Raw genomic sequence first — 16970 nt, forward strand, 5'->3', positions numbered from 1 at the left:
CCATAAGAATCTCTTTTGTTATTTTATTATTTACATAAATATTTAACTTTTAATAAGCTTCAACATAATCATTTACCTTTTTCATACAATATCTTACCATTATATGAAAATGGGGAATAAAATGTACATTCATTACAAAAGCAAATAAACCTGTTATTTTAGGCATTTTCATATGTGTATGTACAGCTCTGCTAGGTTCAGCGCCCTTCTACAGTCCTCATGCAAAATGCACAAGGCACTGGCTTAGGAATGTTCCAATAAGAACCGTTTTGTGGGGGTGAATGCTACCAAATCATATGCCCTGACCGGAGGGTGTAATTCGTTCCTGAACCACTAAATGGAGGAGATGATTCTGTTCTGCCGAAAGGAGAGGCCTGTTGTGAGAGAAGAGAATGGTGTTCTTTATCTAATTCCAAAGGCTTCAGTCTAATATATATAAATGCATAGTGTAAATCAAGAAATGCATAAAGCTCACCATAGTTCTGTCTGGAGAGCCTTGAGAGATTCTGTATCCTTTTCCTGACAGGCCATCTGTAAACAGGCCAGTCAAACCATTTAGCCATCCTAATCCAAGATAACAGTTCTACTAGTAATCAGTTTGTAGCATTTTTGACATTCTAGCAAACAGTGCAGTCTAAAGTCAGAGACCACTACTGCAAATGCTTCTATTTTGAAATTGTCTAATTTTGTACATTTTCACTGCAAGTCACATTATCAATGTAAATAAATGTATATAAAATGTTTTAATATGTTGTAAAGACTGCTTGATGTTTTAATGTCTTATAATCACCAGGGCTGCATTTATTTAGCAAAAATGCAGTTAAAAAAAGGCTTATATTGTGAAATGTGATATAATTTAAAACCATTTTCTATTTTAATATATATTTTGATCATTTATTCCTGTGATGACAAAGCTGAATTTTCAGCATCCATTATTTCAGTCTTCAGTGTCCTTCATTAATCATTCTAATATGTTGATTCTGAGATTGTCAAATATATTTCTATATTGTTTTATATAATAATGCTTTGTTTTAAGTATTTCAGACTCTGAAAACTTTTCGTCAGATTATTTCCCGGTTTAAACTGGATTTTGAATGCAGATTTTAAATGTGGTCTCAGACTCCATATATTTGAACAACCTAATTTTATAAACAGATTTTAAATACGCACCACAACCGACTGCAGGAGGAGGAACAAATTTTCTGGAAGGAAGTTTACTAAAGAACAGACGGTAACAAGAGTTTATAAAAAAACAGCAACCAAATAAAACACTGCCTGGTTCTTAATTTTGCTCAGAAGTCTTACCCTGACTGTGTGAGTCGAAGGATTCCCAGGCATATCGTTCTAGTGTTTGAGCATGCTCGGGTAACAGCTTTTGAGGGGGAGGCTTAAAAAAAAGACACACAAACATATAGTGTCATTTGAGGATAGTAAACAAACACACTAATGCTATTGGTCTGGTTTCTTAATATACGGTACAAAATGAGAGCAGCTTATTTGTCAACCTTACAGATTTTAAATATATAATTTACCTCAAGCAACATAAGAAGTAATACCCTGGAGATTTCGCACTTTGCTATGATATCCATATATGCTCCTGGAAATAAAACAAACAGAATGGAAGCATGAATCTAACAGCATATGCTTAATTTTCATGGCGTAATTATTTTTAGCAGATATCAAATACACAAAGTAAAAGACTGCTGACTCTGCTACTGCAAAACAGATCCTAGACAAGCATGAAAATCAGTCACAAAACATAACTTCTGCTTATGAATTTGGGATTGCAGGGTATAATCAGGAAAAAATAAAATAAAAACAGCAAAACTGGTGAAAATCCCTAAAATTAGGCCACCAGACCACACCCAGCTAGTTTTTCAAAACTAAGATTGATTGTATTATGGTGTGAAAGTTCATTATATTCATACCGACAGGGGTATTTGTCCCAGGTAGCTGTAGTCCTCTTTCCTGGCACATGTGCTGCATTTCAGAGAGAACAGCAAGAGCGCCATCATGATCACCTGTCAATCAAACATCACATCACCGCCCTGACGACCACAGAATTTCAACTTAATCTCAATGTCAAAATGAATCATTGCATTCTGGCAGGAAAATGCTGCTATCGTTGAACTCACGGGTCAGTATTTTGCAGTAGGCCATTTCCCAGAGTGACTGCAGGGCCTCAATCGGAGTCTGAATCTGCAGTTCTGCGGCTCTCTGGAAGTGAACTATCGCCTCCCCGGGTCTGTTCATCTCCTACACACAAATACAAACAGGACAACAACACGAGTAAGCACAGTGGAACAAAATGAATATGCGATTTTAATTTATTTATAAACAGAAAGCCGCTCCATGTATTACAATGATCTATGTCTCACCTTCAGAGCATTGCCAAGCTCCAGTGAGAGACTGGCTGCCATAACAGGCTGATTCATCTCAATATAGACCTAAACAATAAACAAGTACATATCTGCAACATAATGTCTAAAAAAAAAACAACAACCAAAAAACAACAATACAAAATCTGCATACGCTTGCGAGATGTTAGTCTTTTTATTATTTTAGTCCAGTCGAGAGGCAGTAATAGTAGTGAACAAAAGAGAATAGCAAGTAATTTTAGGCTTAATGGTTCTGTCAGGCCAGGGTTATTAAAGCTAAATAAAACTACAACCATAAAAACATTTTCCATACTTGAAATAAAATAATGTTATATAAAACTTTTAATTTAATTTAGTATGACTAAATGTTCTAAAATATGTCAAACTGAAATAAACATTTATAAAACCTATAGAGACATAAAAACTAAATGCAAATAGAAAATAAACAAATAAACAGTTTTAATAAAAAACTATAATATCTCTATAATAATTATACTAAAATAACACTATGTCAGACTAAACGGAGCAGGAGCAACAATTTATTTGTTTAATAAAATATATAAAAAGTATCTTTTCAGTCTATTTAAAGCTGCGCATGCGAGTCTGAGCCCAACATTCTGTAAAATAACAACCTGTATTTATATATGCTCATCTGCTAAGTATCTGGTAATAAATTTGATCCCAATAAATACCTTAATAGCAAAACTATAGCAGTTCATGGCTGCCTGCATATTCTCATCGAACCCGGGAGCCCTCAGTGCTCTGGTTTCCAGTTCTGAGGCCAGAAAGAGTCTGGCTGCATCAGTCAAAGCCAGGGCTTCTCCTGGAGCGTTGAACAGGGTCTGCTCACAGCTACGACAACAGAAGAAGAAGAAAAAACATTTCCACATGTTGTTCAGATCAGACACAAGAGGATGAAGAAACGAGAGAAGCTGTGTTACCGGGCCATGGCGAGATTACAGAAGGCAGCATACTGAGGACAGTCCTGCTGTTTGAGCTCCTTGGCCAGCTGACCTGAAGTAAGATATTACATAATGAATAAGTGAAAGTGAACAAGTGAAAGTGATGTGACATACAGCCAAGTATGGTGACCCATACTCAGAATTCGTGCCCTGCATTTAACCTATCCAAAGTGTGCACACACACACACACACACACACACACACACACACACACACCCGGAGCAGTGGGCAGTCATTTAGGCACCCGGGGAGCAGTTGGGGGTTCAATGCCTTGCTCAATGGCACCTCAGTCGTGGTCGAGACTCGAACCAACAACCTTAGGGTTAGGAATCAAACTCTCCAACCAGTAGGCCATGACTTCCCTGAAATAAGACTAATGATAAACAGAGAGTGGCATCACTCTTCTGACACAATACTCACCGAATTGTTCACTTGCTTCAGCGACATTAGGCTTCCGGAGAAAACGTCTGTGTTTTAAAGGAGGAGAACAAAATGTTAAAACGCCACTAAATGAGATTAATGTGACATGCTGAACATCCATACCGAACGTCCTCTGGGATAGAGCCGATGGCATAACATTAAACATCTACAAGATGTCATCCTCAGCTGTTAATGCACAAACCTTATGTAGTTTGACCATAATAGATCGCACTGACGCTAACTGTATTTAGTAACGTTAAAGTTAGCTCTTCAAATTTAATTAGCAACATGCTAGCGAGGGTAGTGTACAGCTACCATGACATTCTTTAGTTATGCTCAGTATTATAGACAACAATAACAGTCTATCAAAGTTAACATTGCAAAAATGTTTGTATTAGTAATATAAAACTGTTATTTAAGCTCTTACTTTTTCAGTTTATTTGACACCGCCCGGTAGCGCGTCAGAAAATCTCCCTCGGCTGCCATGTTGACACTTCCAAGAGGAGGAGCAAACTGACAGGAAGTTCGGATACGAGCGTTCCTATTGGTTACACTTATCTGAAGATGATTTGATTGGCTTACATAGAGTAAGGGCGGGGCTTTTACAGAAAATCCACTGGTGAGAGGCTTGATGATTTCAAGTAGGGAAAATGACACAAAATTCAGTTGTTTTCACATTTCATTTATTTAATTTTTTACTGGCCCATAAAATATTAAATTATAAATAAAAAAAATCCAGCAGGTATTCATGAATCAAATTAATTAACTCTTTCATTCACATGTTTTCATAAACCAAATCAAATACTTCATCTTCTTGTTCTTCGCGCTTCTGTAAGAGAACGAAGCAATAGAAACGGTTGGCATTCTGAAATAAGACTTAAATTTGTTACGCTTTTATTATTATAACCATATATCATCAAGCAAGGATAATCATGGGTTAGATAATTTATTAACAATCAGAAATAAAGCAATCATGACCAACTGCTCATATGTGTAGCAATTTCTCAACATGCTTTACAACTGCAGGATTACTTATTTAGGTTACGTATTAGTTTAATTGTGTGTCTGAGTTCAAAGGTATTCCCTTTTTTATTTGTTTTAACAAAAATACAAAGTGTACGTCGTGAAGTGTCATAACTGCATGCTTATATCTTCAGTAAACACATGCTTGAGTTATGAACTCTGTGTTTATACATTCAATACCTTAAAGCTATACATTACATTTTTAATGACAATTTTGTTTTAATGTAGGTCTACATTATAGGCTATACATATCATAATATTACACCATTTATAAAACAAACCTTTTCATCAGATGTTTTCTTTGTGTTTTCTTCATGCATCGCATCTAGATGCATTGCATCATAAATGGAGCTTGATCTGTATTGTAGCGCCTGATGGAATGGAGTATTAGATGATGCACTTAATTTAAAATTCTTATTAAAACTGGTAGAACAACCTTGTACCAACAAATGCCAAATACAGAGACAGAAAGAGCAAAAGACTACTATCCAAAAGAGAAATCGACTGTTATCTCACGGTGTAAAGTTGTGTAGATGCAGCATCTTCATCCAGTATCACTTCATCACTCCAACCTGGCCTCTGGTCTGCAACATTTTTGTCATCTCTACAAGCAGGATGTTCCTAAAAATGTATTTTTATTTTATTTATACATCTTGCATAGTAGCACATATGTCATCTTTTCTGAACTGACATTTACCGTTTAGTTATGAGTCCATAAATACTGATCAGCCATAACATTAAAAACACCTGTCGGTCCCCCTTGTGTTGTCAAAGCAGCTCTGACACGTTGACGCATGGACACCACTAAATCTCATAATGTTACCTGTACTATCTAGACATTGGAAACAGATGATTTAAGCCCTGCAAGTTGCAAGTTGATGCCTCCATGGATCAGATTTGCTGCCCCTGCACATCCCACAGATGCTCAATCAGATTGAGATCTGGGGAATCTGGAGACAAAGGCAACATCTTCCACTTTTTTTTTTTTCTTTTCACATTCCTCAAAACCATTTCTAAACCGTTTTTTGCAGTGCACCAGGGAGCATATTTCTGGTGAAACAATCTTCAGGCAGGCGGGAAGTATCAAAGTAACATCCACATGAATGTCAGATCCCTCCACCGGTCTGCCTTCTTCCCATAGTACTGCCATCTCTTCCCCAGGTAAATGATACATTCGCACCCAGCCATCCACCTGATCTAAACTAAACACTGCAACAAGACTTTTGGAGCTGCTCTGACCAGTCATCCAGCTATCACTATTTGGTCCTTGTCCAAGTTATTCAGATCTTTTCACCCGCCCATTTTTTCTTCTTCCAACACATGAAAGACTGTTTACTTGCGCAGTGTATCCCACCCCTGACAGTTGCCATTGTAATGTTATAATCAATGTTCACACGTTCATTGTACAAGCCCCTATTCTTAGATTGAGTCCTTTGAGATGTACTGAACTTTTACAGCATGAGTACCATCTAATTAATGCATTAAAGTATACAAGAGAGCATTTGAAATTAAATAAACGTACATTCAACAAATTAGAATAAATTGAATTATTGCAGTATGTTCTAATGTTTGTACGACACACTGTACAGCCAAGTTTTACCTTGTAGCTTTTTAATATGTAAAGTGACCCAGCAACACTGAAGATGAGCAGAATTCCTGAAAATGCCATCATTGTGATGATGGCACTGTCTAACTCAAGTTGCTGCTGATAACCCTTATCTGGAAAACAAAGAGTTGGAGTAAGAGTAAAAAAACAAGGAAGAAATAGAGAGAAAGTAAGAAAGGAACTTCGTTTCTGGCTCGGTTTTTGCATTACAGCTCTTTTTTGCTGAAAGTGGCAGTTTTAAGTCTAACATGTCATGTCACATGGCCAAACTCACATGCTGTCTTTATTTTTTGTATGCATTCGTAATTGCTTTATCTGTTCAGCCTATCTATTGGCTTACAAGCCACAAACTTATAGAGTAAAAATCAGAAATCTAAACTGTTAATTTCAAGATTCATTCATATGCTAATCTCTCAGTCACAGCAGTGCATTTCAATTATGGAGCAAATAGAATGTAGGACCAATACTGGATCAATGATCCGTGTACTCACCTCTCACTTGAACCACCCAATGCACCTTCTGATCTGTATAATAAAAGTAGTAATTGCCAGAACTGGAACTATTGTGCATTTTGATACGTGCCATCTCCAACTTTGTAGTTTCAAAAAATTCACTTTTAAGTTCTCTACTCCAAATTATCCTTCTGCTCTGATTATGGTACAATTTAAGTTTGTTAGTGGTGTAGTTTGCTGGGATACACACTGACAGTTTGAAATGAAGAGTTTCTCCTGCTAGTGCCACTCTGGTTCTGTTCAGCATAGAGATCGTAGGTTTGGCTAGAGGAATGGAGGAGAGAACATGGTGTTATTGAAGCATCTGTGCTCTCATGGTATTTTAATAATGTATGGTTTCTAATTCAGCTTAAGAGGGAGTGGGTGGGAAATCCAGCAATATAATAATAAACATTAAATAAAACACACACTTTAATGACATAAATAAAGATCAACAATACCTTGAGTTTCCTGCCTAAAGCACAGAATTATGATCCAACAGAGAACAGGCTTAGCTACATACATCCTGGAGCAAGACTTACATTTCCTTTCATTTGAAACAAAATTGTCCACCTTTTCTTTCTCTCTGTTGTTTCATCAAAGCTCAGAAACAAAATGATGAATAACTGCCAAGACAACACAGCATGTTAAGCCATATTACAACAGAGTGTATGTTGGACTCTCAGAAGAAGTACAATCTACTCAGGATGTCATGCAATCAGTGTTGCCAAATTGGGCTGCTTTAAAGTCCCCATTGAGGTGAAAGTCAGTTTTCTGTTGTTTATTTGTATTTGTGGTGTTTTTAATATGCTTTTAGACAAACCATGTGCCAATCCTTTTAACATATATTCTCCTGGAGCGTTGAACGGGGTCTGCTCACAGCTACGAAAACAGAAGAAGAAGAAAAAATATTTCATATATATCGTCATATATATCGTATGTGTTCAGTCTCGAATGTTGTTGAACGGAAGGTGGTAGTGAGAGCAAGGTGTTATCGTTCTATGAGGAAAAATGAGGAGCCCCACACACTTGAGGTTATATGTAAATAATATGCCTGTTGGCTTATGAGTTGATCAGATCAGCTATTACTGTTCTGATTGCAGGTCACTCCATTTTAGTTAAAATAACTGCGGTTGCAGATTTTCAATTCCCTTTCTTTTACTTTCACCTGTCGTAACGTTTTCTCTCTCTCTTTTTTAAGTTACGTCTCTTAAATCTTATGCGGTTGCAGACTTTATCTATATTTCTTGCCTTTGCTGCTGTTTGCAGCTTTCAATTAAAAGCACGTAATGTAGCTGACAGCTCATAATTGCAATTAGCTAAACAATTGTCTTCTCAAACAGATAGCATTGGAATCGGAAGAGGTCGTTAGTGTTGCTGACTATATTATATAGTGACATTTTCTGCAGAGCCTCATCTAATGCACCTATAAAAGTGTAAAATATATATATAGTTAGTCATACTATATGTAAATTTCACATCACAGTACACTGTTTGCACCTAAGACAAAATGGTCGTTCTATAATTGTAGGTACATTTGGCGTCCAAAATATTTTTTCCCCCTGCTTTTACATTTTATTTCTTTCAATAATTGTATTTGTTACTCAGTGTCTTGAATCACAAGATGTTACAGACTATACCATATATATATAATATGTGTGTGTGTGTGTGTTTATATATATATATATATATATATATATATATATATATATATATATATATATATATATATATATATTGTTATATATTGTATATATTATATATTATATATATTGTTATGGCCTTTTACATCCGGTGATCAGTGACAAAGAGAAAATTATAAAATGATTAATAATAGTTAAAAATATTTGAAAAGGCTTGAAAAAATGACTTTGAACAACAAATGTACCTGCAATTATAGAACCACCAAATAAGAAAAAAAAAAGTGTACCTGGACGTGGTTGTGCCGCGTAATCATGTTCCTCAACTTGAATGGATTCATTAGGTGCAGCTTCTACCACCGGCTGCTCCTGAACACGAACGTCCACTCCAAGTCGCAAGGCAGTTCTCTCAAAAGCTGACAGCCTTTGAGGGGGTACATGGAAATTGTTCCACGGAAAACGACTGGGAATGCAACCAGGCGGGAAGGAAGTCGACCGGAAGTTGAAGTCGGCCATGTGCCGCCATCTTGTAGCAGAACTTCACTTGCGTTAGCATCCCATTGACTCCCATTCATTTTGGCGTCACTTTGACAGCGAATAACTTTACATCTGAGGTGTTTAAAGACACAATTTGTCCATTATTTATTTCTAAAGATAACGTGATAGATAGGAGGAGCCCTGCCGAAAGTGTGTATTTTACCGATTGCCTCATAGACAGTAAAAGATTGGCTGTGAGCTTCTCCTCCTGTCCATATGGTAATTTCTCTACTGTGCGACAGAGAGTCGCTGGTTATATAATCATTAGCCTATTTTTTACAAAAACTGCTTCTACGGGACCATAACATAAGATACAAGGTAATGGAGCCTTTTATACATTTTCGTGTTTCTTTGGAAATAATTAACGTACAAATGGAGTCTTTAAACACTTCAGATGTAAAGTTATTCGCTGTCAAAGTGACGCCAAATTGAATGGGAGTCAATGGAATGCTAACAGCAGGTGGGGGTCCGCTAGCCAATGGCAGTGCCCTGGGGTGCTTCAAAAAAATATGAAACCCTGCCCCCCTGTATTTTACCCCCCGGAATGTGATTTTTACCGGGAATCACCATTTAAACACGATTGGGCTAGTTTTGGATAGAATTTCGGCGGGTTTTGTTGTGAAAACCTGGCAACCCTTAATCATCAGAAACCACTTCCTCTCACACTCCACAAGCTCTCTTCCTTAATTAAGTCCTTTTACTGATGTTGTTTTTTTTTGGTTGGCTTAATCAAATCTGAATCTAAACGTAATCGGGTTTTAACCAAGGCTTCAACAATGAAATGTAGTTTCTTTATATAATGTGTGAAAAAATGGTTATAGGCTCTTAATAATGTAGTGCTGCCAACACAGGTCCATTTTTTCACGCAGTGAAAAGCACCCTCTGCTGAATGTAACAACAGGATATTGACGAAACAGATTTGGCAACCTCTCCATGGTACCTTTTTGTTGTGTTTATGCTCTGCAGTTTGCAAAGCGTCAAAGGTTTCCATTTACAACATTCCCAAAGTTTCTATTTACAACATGTTCTGTGTTCAGTGTAACGAATCACAAACATTTCTGTTGATTTCATGGCACTTGCGATCCTCTGTAATGAAGAGAGACATTCATTATTAGAGAGCATTATTGATTAAAACGGAACTTTGTGAGATGTGATGAACAGAAGTGAGATTTAGAGATACTATAAAAGAAGTGCTATTTGAACTCTTTCTAGACTATGCATTATCCACACTGAATTTGTGCTGATAAGAGGACCAACGGCCACATGCCACATGTAATGCACATGCAACAAACATATGACAACATATTATATGCATAAATATATATATACTATGGAAGCATATGGGTAGCAATATTCAATTTGGAATGTAATATGCAAAATGACAATGCAATATGTAAAATGCATTTCTGTATTTACATTTTCCAATACATCTGTGCAACGTTTGGTGCAAAATGAAAATGAAAATTAAATTACATAATTTTCATTTGACATTTCATACACTAGTTTTAATATGTAAAATGAATACTAATTGTAACACTTTATAAGTTGCAAAATTAAAATGAAAATGTATTACAGAAATGATTAGATATGTATAACATGTTCAAGCAAAAACTATGGTCAAATTATCATTCAAATGCTATTTTTCTTAAATGCATTAACACTCACAGTCAAGACACTTATGATTGCATTTTCATTCAATGTCCTGCAATGAATGTAGCAAAATTCAATGTGCACATTGAAAATGCATTCCGAGCCAATCACGTGTCCGCCCCCTCCCGCCATGTCAATCACTGCGTGAACAAGGCAGGGCTTGCAGAAGGTCAGAGACTCAAATCTCAAGAAGAGGATTCAAGTGAGAGAACATGGACAAGACTGTTGTACGTGTACGTTTTGATCATTTCGGTTTATGGCTTCAATATTTCATTAGCACTTGTGGGCGGAGCTGAAACGCTGCTTTTATCTGATTGGTCGAATCGCTCCACCTTCAGCTCGGTCTTTTCATTCTTTCAGGCAGATTAAGAGTCAGTACGAGTGTGACACTGTAATGTCTGAAACCACCGCTCACTGTAAATTAGCCTAATATTTGAATCAGATGTAGCTGGGCACATAATTCGTTCTGCTGAGACCTGCAAATTATTTCTAGGTTGTAGTATTGTATGAATATTGTCCCACTGATAAATACAGTGCAAATAGTTCTCTCTCTTTGGATAAAAGGGAAGTGGAAATAAATATAGTTACATTTATGAAATAAAATAAAATAGGATTTTTTGGGGAAGGTAAGTCTGGCCAGTTATACAGCAACGCAAGTCAGATGAGTCTGAAGATCTGAGCTGAATTTTGTGAAACAGTAAAGTTCTAGTCTGTGTCAATTACTCTCATAAAAAATAATAATAATAATGTTACACATATTTTTTGGACTATAAGTCGCACCTAAATATAAGTTGCATCAGTCCAAAAACACGTCATGATGAGGAAAAAAACATACAGGTCCTTCTCAAAAAATTAGCATATTGTGATAAAGTTCATTATTTTCCATAATGTAATGATAAAAATTAAACTTTCATATATTTTAGATTCATTGCACACCAACTGAAATATTTCAGGTCTTTTATTGTTTTAATACTGATGATTTTGGCATACAGCTCATGAAAACCCAAAATGCCTGTCTCAAAAAATTAGCATATTTCATCCGACCAATAAAAGAAAAGTGTTTTTAATACAAAAAAAGTCAACCTTCAAATAATTATGTTCAGTTATGCACTCAATACTTGGTCGGGAATCCTTTTGCAGAAATGACTGCTTCAATGCGGCGTGGCATGGAGGCAATCAGCCTGTGGCACTGCTGAGGTGTTATGGAGGCCCAGGATGCTTCGATAGCGGCCTTAAGCTTATCCAGAGTGTTGGGTCTTGCGTCTCTCAACTTTCTCTTCACAATATCCCACAGATTCTCTATGGGGTTCAGGTCAGGAGAGTTGGCAGGCCAATTGAGCACAGTAATACCATGGTCAGTAAACCATTTACCAGTGGTTTTGGCACTGTGAGCAGGTGCCAGGTCGTGCTGAAAAATGAAATCTTCATCTCCATAAAGCTTTTCAGCAGATGGAAGCATGAAGTGCTCCAAAATCTCCTGATAGCTAGCTGCATTGACCCTGCCCTTGATAAAACACAGTGGACCAACACCAGCAGCTGACATGGCACCCCAGACCATCACTGACTGTGGGTACTTGACACTGGACTTCAGGTATTTTGGCATTTCCTTCTCCCCAGTCTTCCTCCAGACTCTGGCACCTTGATTTCCGAAAGACATGCAAAATTTGTCCAAAAGTCCAGTGCTGCTTCTCTGTAGCCCAGGTCAGGCGCTTCTGCCGCTGTTTCTGGTTCAAAGGTGGCTTGACCTGGGGAATGCGGCACCTGTAGCCCATTTCCTGCACACGCCTGTGCACGGTGGCTCTGGATGTTTCTACTCCAGACTCAGTCCACAGCTTCCGCAGGTCCCCCAAGGTCTGGAATCGGTCCTTCTCCACAATCTTCCTCAGGGTCCGGTCACCTCTTCTCGTTGTGCAGCGTTTTTTGCCACACTTTTTCCTTCCCACAGACTTCCCACTAAGGTGCCTTGATACAGCACTCTGGGAACAGCCTGTTCGTTCAGAAATTTCTTTCTGTGTCTTACCCTGTCGCTTGAGGGTGTCAATGATGGCCTTCTGGTCAGCAGTCTTACCCATGATTGCGGTTTTGAGTAATGAACCAGGCTGGAAGTTTTTAAAAGCCTCAGGAATCTTTTGCAAGTGTTTAGAGTTAATTAGTTGATTCAGATGATTAGGTTAATAGCTTGTTTAGAGAACCTTTTCATGATATGCTAATTTTTTGAGATAGGAATTTTGGGTTTTCATGAGCTGTATGCCAAAATCATCAGTATTAAAACAATAAAAGACCTGAAATATTTCAGTTGGTGTGCAATGAATCTAAAATATATGACAGTTTAATTTTTATCATTACATTATGGAAAATAATGAACTTTATCACAATATGCTAATTTTTGAGAAGGACCTGTATATAAGTCGCATTTATTCAGAACCAAGAGAAAACATTACCATCTCCAGCCGCAAGAGGGCGCTCTATGCTGCTCAGTGTAGTCTACAGGAGCACTGAGCAGCATAGAGTGCCCTCTCGCGGCTGTAGACGGTAATGTTTTTTCTTGGTTCATTTCTCTTGGTTCATGTCAAATTAATTTTGATAAATAAGTCGCACCTGACTGTAAGTCGCAGGACCAGCCAAACTATTAAAAGAAGTGCGATTTATAGTCCGGAAAATATGGTAAATATATGTGGGGTTTCTCAAGCCCAACAAAGAAGAATAAAAAGAGAAACATCATTCAATTTAGTATGTAATAAAACTAATATTACTGATTTATTTAAGAAATGTAACTATATACATTTTCAAAATTATTTATTAATGTCACAAACACATACCTAGTGCCTTATGATGACTTAAAAGATGAGAGTGGTAAACAGGGGCGTCATGCATTCATGATTTTTGAGGGGGCACATTTGGGGAGGGGGGGGGGAGTATAATATGTGTAGGTAAACGCTTTTGCACCTTTATAGATTGTTATTTGATCAATATATGGAAATGTAGTGTAATCTATTAACTACACATAAAAACCTGACTTTTTACTTAAGTGCCATATCATGCCATAAAATATTTTTAATACGACTGAATTTGCATTTAATGTAAATTTTAATAACAATATTGTAAGATACTTATTTTAACACTTTCATTTTACAGAGAGTAAAGAACATTTACATTATCAAAAAACATTTTCATTCAGTCTAGCCAGAGTTCAGGCACTCTCAAAAACTCCCATTAAAATCACTGAAGCACTTTACATTATGAAACGAATATCTTACTTACATTCAGTGTTTGGAATAACGGCGTTTAAAAGAACGGCGTTAGGTAACGACGTTATTTTTTCAGTAACGGGGTAATCTAACTAATTACTTTTCCCGTCGTTACAACGCCGTTAACGTTACTGAACGTTAAATGCGGTGCGTTACTATGCATTGATTTGATATGCAATCCGAACGCAGCCCCAGGCTCACACAGCGAGTGAGCAGGTGTGTTAATAACGAGATAAGCGATTATGATTGGCTATGGCAGAGTCATGTGTTTCATGGTAGCCAATCAGAGCCAGTGTTTTTACACACACGCGCCAGCGGCGCCAAACACACACACGCAACAGCTACACAGAGATTCGCAGCAGCAGCAGCAGAAATGGCGAGTCAGGAGCAATCCGATGAAAAGTTGGCATTTTCAAGGTGGAGATATAAGTACTACTTCAAATTCATTGTAGTCAAAGGCAAGAACGTGCATGTAATGTGTACATGTAATGTGTGACACACGCATCTACAAAGCTAGTGGCCAAAAACACTTTTCTTACAAAGAGTGCAGGATAAAACTCTTGCTGTCTGTTGACGTGCAATAAATCTCGAAAGTTATGTACGAACACCTGTCTGTTCTACTTATTTCAACTGACTTGTGAAAAAAAAAAAAAATTCTTTGACATATAACATCTTTTTTTTTTTTTACAGTAACGCAAATAGTTACTTTCCCTGGTAACGAGTTACTTTTATTATACAGTAATTCAGTTACTAACACAGTTACTTTTTGGAACAAGTAGTGAGTAACTATAACTAATTACTTTTTAAAGTAACGTTCCCAACACTGCTTACATTCGTACGCACATCTGCACTTTTTGTTGTTTCTGATGAGAGAATTCGCTAAATAATTCAGTCAGCGAGCAATTGAACAAAACACCGCGTTTCAGTGATGACTCTTCTGGACGTCTCTCATTGGCCATTGCATCCATAAGCGCAACAGAATAGTTTCTGATTGGTTATCATGAAGCGTTGTACCAACGCGTCTGTCTCTGGCTCAGCGCCAGCCAGTGAACGCAGATTTGAATTTAGCAGCTGATGCTGTGCACTGAACGATCTAATCACACCGCTGTTATTGTATCAAATATATAAAAAATATTATTCAAATATATAATATATTATTATTATTATTATTTTTTTTTTTTCGTTTGGAAGCTGCATTTAAAATCCACTTGGCTCAGAAATCTGAGGGGGCACGTGCCCCCTCACTTTGAATGGGCACGACGCCTCTGGTGGTAAATGTTTCAGACATGGAACTGTTAAGTCTATTATTGATTTTTATTTCCACTTCCCTTTTATCCAAAGAGACAGAACTATTTGCACTGTATTTATTTGAAAAGACCGAGCTGAAGGCGGAGCGATTCGACCAATCAGATGAAAGCAGCATTTCAGTTCCGCCCACAAGTGCGAATGAAATATTGAAGCCATAAACCGAAATGATCAAAAAGTACAGGGACCAACTGTCTTGTCCATGGTTAAATATCCAAAAAACGTAGTTTATTTTTATACCAGTTTTACAAATGAGGACATCCCCAAATTGAGGTTTTGGGCGATATTATATATATATATATAGTGATATATATATATAATGCCCCAAGGTAGCCAAGTAAACGCGCGCACGTATGTGTGTGTGTGTGTGTTTGTGTGTGTGTGCGCGCGCACAATTCTCACTCTAAACTGCTTTGTCTACTCTGACCACCAGGTGGTAGCAGAAGAGCACACGATGTTTTGTGAGCGAGCGCCTGACTCCCATCAAATAAAGAGGAGTTCCAAAATCATCAAAAATGAATTACATAATGATTACATCACTGTCACTGAAATAGACTACATATAATTAACGCCAGGGCAGATAAATCAAAAACAAAAACAGCAGTGCAGAATCCTTTTCCACTTCTTCCTTAGTTTAGTATGAAGTTAAAGTAAATATTACTTTATATATAGAAACAAATAAAATGTATGGTTTACAATAGATAACAGATAGAAATAAGATTAAGTGTTATGAGTGAAGACGTAAAATAAGAAGAAGAAAAAAAAAGATTAAAAAGAACAAAATACAGCCATTAATATGGATATCACTCACCTATGTATTTTACATTCCCATGATAAAGACAAAGAGAGTATAAGACAGGGAGATATACGGAGAGTGAGGTGAAGAGAAGAGCAAGGAATCCAGTTAGAGGTGACAAATCGCCTTGTTGAATGAGAAACAGGTGCATGAGTGCCTTGTGACTTCTGAGCTGAAGTAAAGAAATACTCACATTCTCATAAACCAGGCAAAACTGACCTCACATACCTCAAAAACAGACCAGGATGAGAGAGACAGCCGATAGAGGCACAGCAAATATAACATCTGGATACCAGGGAATACAAATATTTCCGTCCCGTAATCTCTTTCATCGTTTTATTTCTGCAGTCATAAGCATTTAAGAAAAGATTAATTATTTTGTGAGAGAGAGAAAAAAAACTTTGGAAGACAGAAGGAGAAGAAGTAGACTTCCCATGTCTAAATTTACGAATTTAAACTAAGCTCCTGGATATAAATTAACATAAAATAAATTATTAAACATACTTTTTGGTCATTTTCCTGAACCCAGGAACTTATTTTATGCTTTTTGTTTCTTTTTTTTTATTGACTGTAAAAGGTTTTTATGTAGATAGCGAGGTCTGGACAATTGTTTTATGAAAGTCTTGTTTTAAATCCTAAAGTATGAATATGTCTCCATCAAGATAAATGGTATAACCTTTGGCACATATGTTTCTGATATCAAAATATATAAGACAGATATAAGTCTGGACATTGTCTGGTACAGGTTTAACTAAATTTAATTCAGACATTTATAGTGGCCCACAAAAATTCACCCACCATTACCCTGGAAATAATACTGTGAGATGTGGAGACTGAATTAAGAATGCAATGTTTTTAATGAAGAGCATTCCAACTGAAAAGCAGATGCAAGTTGATGCAGTTTTTGCTCAGTG

General features: G+C 37.0%; 2 protein-coding genes across 3 annotated transcripts; both read right to left on the reverse strand.

Moving 5' to 3' along the window:
• Window positions 1-12: 12 nt before the first annotated feature.
• LOC132142641 (40-kDa huntingtin-associated protein-like) lies at window positions 13-4298 on the reverse strand. The gene is made up of 12 exons (XM_059552651.1): window positions 4188-4298; window positions 3761-3807; window positions 3320-3392; window positions 3071-3230; window positions 2379-2447; window positions 2136-2256; window positions 1929-2021; window positions 1533-1597; window positions 1306-1387; window positions 1171-1217; window positions 476-531; window positions 13-374 (listed from the first exon to the last, which is right to left on the reverse strand). Exons 1-12 carry the CDS (start codon window positions 4244-4246, stop codon window positions 293-295), a joined length of 954 nt encoding a protein of 317 aa, XP_059408634.1. The 5' UTR covers window positions 4247-4298; the 3' UTR covers window positions 13-292.
• Window positions 4299-4319: 21 nt separating this feature from the next.
• Window positions 4320-7621, reverse strand: LOC132142642 (uncharacterized). Of its 2 annotated transcripts, XM_059552652.1 has the most exons (6): window positions 7342-7621; window positions 6881-7165; window positions 6384-6502; window positions 5300-5404; window positions 5065-5154; window positions 4320-4589 (listed from the first exon to the last, which is right to left on the reverse strand). In XM_059552652.1, the coding sequence occupies exons 1-6, from the start codon at window positions 7403-7405 to the stop codon at window positions 4536-4538; spliced, it is 717 nt and encodes a 238-aa protein (XP_059408635.1). In that variant the 5' UTR covers window positions 7406-7621; the 3' UTR covers window positions 4320-4535. The 2 variants fall into 2 exon arrangements, 1 of the variants encoding a protein (XP_059408635.1); XR_009434093.1 differs by lacking the exons at window positions 4320-4589; window positions 5065-5154 and having other exon boundaries at window positions 5165-6666; window positions 6741-7165.
• Between the last annotated feature and the right edge of the window lie 9349 nt (window positions 7622-16970).

Source organism: Carassius carassius, chromosome 6 (assembly GCF_963082965.1).
Source record: "Carassius carassius chromosome 6, fCarCar2.1, whole genome shotgun sequence".
Classification (NCBI taxonomy): Eukaryota; Metazoa; Chordata; class Actinopteri; order Cypriniformes; family Cyprinidae; genus Carassius; species Carassius carassius.

What these genes read in the sequence shown, in the direction of transcription:
- LOC132142641 (XM_059552651.1), bottom strand. Translation starts at nt 4,246, where the DNA reads ATGGCAGCCGAGGGAGATTTTCTGACGCGCTACCGGGCGGTGTCAAAT. An exon ending in TGAAGCAAGTGAACAATTCG is followed by an intron (nt 3,393 to 3,760) that starts GTGAGTATTGTG and finishes ATCTTACTTCAG; the next exon opens with GTCAGCTGGCCAAGGAGCTC. An exon ending in CTTCGACTCACACAGTCAGG is followed by an intron (nt 1,218 to 1,305) that starts GTAAGACTTCTG and finishes TCTGTTCTTTAG; the next exon opens with TAAACTTCCTTCCAGAAAAT.
- LOC132142642 (XM_059552652.1), bottom strand. Translation starts at nt 7,405, where the DNA reads ATGTATGTAGCTAAGCCTGTTCTCTGTTGGATCATAATTCTGTGCTTT. An exon ending in ACATATTAAAAAGCTACAAG is followed by an intron (nt 5,405 to 6,383) that starts GTAAAACTTGGC and finishes ATACATTTTTAG; the next exon opens with GAACATCCTGCTTGTAGAGA. An exon ending in CATCTACACAACTTTACACC is followed by an intron (nt 5,155 to 5,299) that starts GTGAGATAACAG and finishes CCATTCCATCAG; the next exon opens with GCGCTACAATACAGATCAAG.